The sequence below is a fragment of the Muscardinus avellanarius genome, assembly GCF_963383645.1.
Source record: "Muscardinus avellanarius genome assembly, chromosome: 18".
In the NCBI taxonomy this organism is placed as follows: Eukaryota; Metazoa; Chordata; class Mammalia; order Rodentia; family Gliridae; genus Muscardinus; species Muscardinus avellanarius.
This window is the reverse complement of record NC_137804.1, coordinates 36,845,546-36,851,545: the sequence shown is the minus strand read 5'-3', so window position 1 is coordinate 36,851,545 and position 6,000 is coordinate 36,845,546. Positions and strand designations below refer to the sequence as shown.

Sequence of the window (6,000 nt, the reverse complement as noted above, 5' to 3'; positions counted from 1 at the left end):
GGAACTGGAGACAGCTCCTCAAAGCTTAGGGGGATAGGCGAAAGCAGAGGTTCTATTTAAGTAGTTTAGCTATATGGTCGATACAACAAAACACTCGAAATCTGATTCCCTTGTATTTTAATTAGAGTGGGCGCGCTTGTAGTAAATTGCTGGAATCAGAGTTTACACAGGTGGACAAACTCGCTGCCCAGCCCCCACGCCCCCACGCCCCGGGCGCGAAGCCAGAGGCTAGGAGAGCGACCCTTTCCTTCCCGCTCGGGAGGGAGCGTGCAGACTCGCTCGGAGTGGGACGTCTCCGCCGAGCGTCTCCAGTCTGCCGCTCTCCGCCGGCTCCGAGTCACGATTGGTTTCTCCATTTTTCCCTCCCCCCAAGAACTTTCTGTCCCCGGGCGGGGAAGAGAGGTCGAGGCATCGAGAAGTGGAGATTTAGGAGGAAATTATCCGCCAAGGGGAGGGGGCGAGGACGGTGGAGGAGTGCTAGGGGCAGAAGTGCGCGGCTCTGAAGCTTCGGGGACGCTGCGCTCCCCCCACCCCACCCTTTGCCGCCGCCCTGTGCGCCGCGGACACGGGAGAGTTAAGCCCATAAACACGTAAGCGCCGCTCCCTCCCCAATCGGCAAGATGCCTCTCCGGCTCTTGGCTGCATCGACAGCTTGCAACACTCGGCATCTTTTCTGGAGGCGCCTCCTTCAGCGGCTGCAGATGGCATCGGGCTGCGGGCTCGGGGCTCTCGACTGACTCGCCCTTGCCCACCGCGACTCCGCGGACGCCCCTCTCCCCGCTCCGCCGCCCCTCGGCTCCCGGGCGAGCCCAGCTGGCGGTCGCTGGGCGGAGGGAGCAGTCGCGGCAGCCGGGGCTGAGCAGCGGCAGCCGGCTCCCTGACCAGGGGGAGCGACCCCGACCGCCTCCGGCGCCCCCCACCTCGCGCACCCCGAGCCGGGGGCTCCAGGGGACCCCTCCCCAGGCGCCACCATGCTGGACCCCTCGTCCAGCGAGGAGGAGTCGGATGAGATCGTGGAGGAGGAGAGCGGCAAGGAGGCGCTGGGCTCGGCCGCGTCCGGAGCGCGCCTGTCCCCCAGCCGCACCAGCGAGGGCTCGGCCGGCGGCGCGGGCATGGGCGGCGGCGCCGGGGCCGGGGTGGGCGCCGGCGGCGGCGCGGGCGGCGGGGCGAGCGGCGGCGGCGGCGGGGCCGGGGGGCTGCAGCCCAGCATCCGCGCGGGCGGCGGCCGGCCCTCCAGCCCCAGCCCCTCGGTGGTGAGCGAGAAGGAGAAGGAAGAGCTGGAGCGGCTGCAGAAGGAGGAGGAGGAGAGGAAGAAGAGGCTGCAGCTGTACGTGTTCGTGATGCGCTGCATCGCCTACCCCTTCAACGCCAAGCAGCCCACCGACATGGCTCGCCGGCAGCAGAAGGTGGGAGCTCGGGGAGGCCGGGACGCGGCCGGGCGGGGCGGACAATGGGACCTGGAGGCGCAGCTGGCGAGGCGGAGCCCAGCAGGTGGAGACCGCGCCCTGGGCGCAGGGCTGCGCGGCCCCCTCCCTGCGGCCCAGCCCGGGGCTGCCGGGGCCTCCCTGCCGGGAGCGGGTGAGGCTCAGCCCGCGCGGCGACCCGGAGGCTCGGGCGTGACTTGCAGCGCGCGGCGCGCCCAGGCCTCGCTCCCTGCAGGGCTCCGGGCGCTCTCCGGCGGCCGGCGGCTGCGCTCCGCTCGGCCCGCCCTCCTCGGCGTGCGCAGGGAGGGCGGCGACGCCGGCAGGTGGGGGCGCAGGAGCCAGCCGCGCTCGGCTCGCGGGGTCACGGGCAGCCGCAGGTGCCAGCCCGGAAGGCGAAGCTTCCCGTGACTCTGCGAAGGGCACCCTCCTCCCAGCGCCGTCAGCTGATGCCCGAGTGGGGTCGCCCAAGGCATCGCCTCCCTCGGGCCTCCTCCTCTCCGGTCCCGCATCCCCTTCCTCACTGATGCCCCGCGCAGGGCGCACTGGAGGTCCTTCGCCCGGGTCAGCATCTTCACCTTCCTCCCCTTGACCCTTTTCTCCTCTTCCCAAGGTGACTTCGCCGCCACCTTCTGGCTGCTCCAGCCCCTCTGTCTCTGGCTTCATAAAGTGCAGCTGCAAACAGCCTCGCAATTATAGGCATCAAAAAGCTTTTTGTGTCTGAGGCCCGGGCAAGGCTGAGGCGGCTTTGAGCTGCCTTTGATGTGGAAAAAAACCACCTATTTCTACCAGTTCTTTTCTGGCCAGAAGAAGGAGGGGCGGGGTGGGCGCTGCAGGGCTAGGGGCCCTAGGGGACCAGCAGAGATGCAATTTAGAACCCAAGTGGAGTGAGTTCGTGAAGAAAGTCTGCATTCTGTTCCTGGCTACCCACTGGAGCTCTCAGAAAAGCTAGCCACCCCTCAGCCCCCAGGGGCGGTGTGAGCCAGCAGCTGTAACCTTATGGGGGGGGGGGTTCTTAAAAGAGACCGGTTTCTTAAAATAGTGCATTTCTCCGTTGCTGCCATTTACGTCTGGTTGTTAGATTTTTCCGTTTATCTTGTATGGTTTATCTCGAGTTAGCACAGATTTCTCTGTTTGTTTTGCTTATATATGTACACACATCGCCCGCCCGCCGCTGCTCTTTATTTCAGCTATCACAAGTTGGATATCAGTTTTACTAAGAAATAAAACTCTTTTCCTGGGAGAGAGATACACATAGGTGGGGTCACACACCGCTCCCCACAGTGGCCTCTGGCCCTTCCAACAGTCAGTATGGGCTGAAATTGACAGAGGTGTCCTCAGAGCAGTACAAGTGTTTTGGATGTGAACTTTTAAGGTTAGACGTTGAGTCCACAGGACCTGATATTTCAATTTTCAGTTACTGCGGTAATTTTGTAGCATGGGAAATTCCATCTCTAAAGTATCTCAGCAATGACAGCACCCATCAAAGATATCCTATCTTCTGACAATAGAGGGGAAAGAGGAGGAGAAGAGCATCTTTTACTTAACAGCCAAATGTCTCCAGCTTGGTCCTTTAAATAGATGCCTTTTCTCTATTGCGGGTGGGGGAGGGGACATCTATAGGGACCCAGTTCTTCCAAATGGAACCTTCAGCCACCTGAGAAAGATCATGAGGCCGGGTTTTTCTGATCTGTTTGTATACTTTACCTGGATGCATTCAGAGCTGTTTGGGGAGTAACCCGGTTGTGTTTTTTGCCCATGACCCTAACATCAAGAGACTCCAGGACAGACTGATAACACTACCCTTTTTTTTTCAAACTATTTTTAGCTATTGCAGCAAACTATTGCAAAATATATATCGCAGCCAAGCTACCCTGGGGGCTATTGCTATACTGGGAAGCTGAATATGTATCTCCGATTCATAAAAGAAAATAAGCTGTTCCCACTGCTTTATTTTAAAATTTTAATGTGTTTCAGGATAAGGGTGTTTTGCTTTTTTTTTTTTTTTTTTTGGTCTCCAAATAGGAAGCTTGGAACTCTAATTTTTTAAGTGAGCAATCATTGAAAGTAATTAACAAATTTGCAAAATCACAGTGGTAGAAGTTAAAGCCAAAAAATAGAAATGATGGACTAAAATTAGTCTTGGGGGAAATATAAGCTACTTGTAAACTAAATATGAGTCTGTAATAGAATAAAAGATGATCTAGGTAAAATCAGGGGAAATGGTGTAGAGAAAGTGACATGGAAGACAAAGAGAGTCCCTTCTCTAAAGAAATTGCTGAGTTGGGAAAAAAGAATGTCACACAGAGTATACTGGCTGTCACTTTTGAACAGTTTTAGATAAACTGAAAAAGTTGAAAAAATAGTACAGAGAGTTCTCATTTATCCCCTATCCAGTTTCCCCTATTAATATCTTAACAGTAGTATAGTACATGTTACAATTAAAGAACTACTATCAATACATGTTATTAGCTAAAGCCTAGAGTTTATTCAGATTTCCTTAGTTTTGATGTTTCCTTAGTTTTTAAATATAAGTGCCTTCTTCTGTTCCTAGATGATTCTGATGATGATGATGATGATGATTATATTTTTTGTGGTACTGGGGGTGGAACCCAGGGGCTTTTCTACCTCCAGGCTATACTCCCAGACCTATTCTATACTTTATTTGGAAACAGCGTGTCACTAAGTTGCTGAGAGCTTCACTCAGTAACTTAGTAACTCAGTAACTTAGAGGCTGGCTTCGAACCTGTGCGATCCTCCTGTCTCAGCCTCCCAAGTGCGGGGATTACAAGCGTGTGCCACCACGCCTGGCTCTAGATCATTTTTAATCATCCTACAAACACTAACAAACTGATTACCCAGAGACAATTGAAACTCAGAGGTTTTTTTATGTACCTAAAGCATATTTAGATAAGTAAAAAAGTGAAAATTGTGACATGCGGTATGCTGATTGCAGATCCTATACCATACACACACATGCGCGCGCGCGCACACACACATGCATAATATAAAATTGAACCCAAAGGCATTCTACCTCTAAGCTACACCCCCAGCCCAATTTTATGTCTTACTTGAAAACAGGGTCTTGCTAAGTTGCCGATGCTGGTTTTGAACCTGCAATCCTCCTGCCTCAGCTTCCCAATTACATGGATTACAAGCCTGTGCTACTATGCCTGGCTCAGATTCCATCTTTTTAAGAGAAGACAAGGACCAGAAATATTCTAGAATAAAAATAGAACTCCAGCCCCCTGACAACATGTCAGGTGTACTTCTCTACCCAGGATTATTTCTTTTAGAGAGAAGCCCACCCATCTTCCTCTAGGGCCCAATCAAATAGTCAATATGGGCATATAGGTTCTAACCTTATAAAGAATATGAAGGAAAGAGATGGGCCATTAGTAGGCAGATCTGAACACTAGACTGTTACCAGTTTTGCTATATTCTTCTAGCTGAAATTAAGAGGATTTTTTAGCTCCAAAGAACAATTTGGAAGGATCCAGTGAAAAAGTGCCATTGTTTGGGTAATTTTGATAATTACGTGGTTTTCACCTTTGCTGGAAAGAGTGCCTGTGCATTTCAACAGTCTTCTCAATTAAAAGCCAAGACTAAACAGACTATTTTCAAGACCTATTTTATTATCAATAGGTATGTTTTTCTTGCATTGAGGTGAATGTAAATATAACTTGGTGGTAGTGATTATTTATGAACATAACAAAACAGTTACCCACCAAACTGTCACAATTTGTGTTTAAGCAGCTCTTAAATGGCAACAGTCCTTTGCTTTTATTTTCCTTCTCCTCCTCCTTTTGTCAGAATGGTAGAGTGAATACCTAGAAGTTGTCATGCCAAAACAGCACCATCTGTTTCTAAATTATGTAGTAGTGGTGATGGGTGGCTACCTCATGTGAACTAGCTACTTATAGATGCTACTGAAGGAATGGATAAGCAGGCACTGTAAACAACGCTGTGTAACATCAAGAGTGACAGGACCATTATTTTCAACTGTCATCATCTACCAATGTGTGTATACATGTCTCTTACACATCTGTGTATAAGGTAGAAGATAAATCTGAAAGTTGGTTCTACCCCATAGCAACTCCTGTTTCATTCAGGAGGACTTTATGGCTGGACCAAAAGTGTTATGAATTCAAGATTCTCATCTCCATGTGATTCAGTTTATACCTTCCCATGAAATTACAGCTAATGTTGAGTCACTGTTAGCCACAGAGATTCCATCTGTATTCATTTGCTTACTTGACTTTATTTGAACATGACTCAAAGCCATGGTTTTTGTAAGATTTAAGACCTAGTGTTGGTTAACTGTGTGTGTGTGTGTGTGTGTGTGTGTGTGTGTGTGTGTGTACTTTAATAATCGTGACTCATTCATTCTGATGTTTTTTTGTAGCCCTTGGTTCATTCCACTATTCAGAATTCTTAAGGTCTGCTTTGTCACTACAAAATATGATTTTCATTTAAAAAATAAAATATTTTCACCTTTTCAAAGAATTAGGTGACTACGAAACCAGATTTTTTTTTTCAAATAGAATTATGTGTTTCTCTTTCCATCGGAGGAAGAATT

General features: G+C 50.5%; 1 protein-coding gene across 16 annotated transcripts in view; it reads left to right on the top strand.

The window, feature by feature from the left end:
* Positions 1-971: 971 nt before the first annotated feature.
* Positions 972-6,000, top strand: part of CADPS (calcium dependent secretion activator) — a gene marked incomplete at both ends in the record, with an annotated part of 501,631 nt that continues 496,602 nt past the window's right edge. For all 16 annotated transcript variants that reach the window (XM_080714889.1, XM_080714888.1, XM_080714885.1 and 13 more), the window contains one exon: positions 972-1,406. In XM_080714889.1, coding sequence (XP_080571015.1) covers positions 972-1,406 — 435 coding nt within the window. The remainder of the gene's footprint in view (positions 1,407-6,000) is intronic.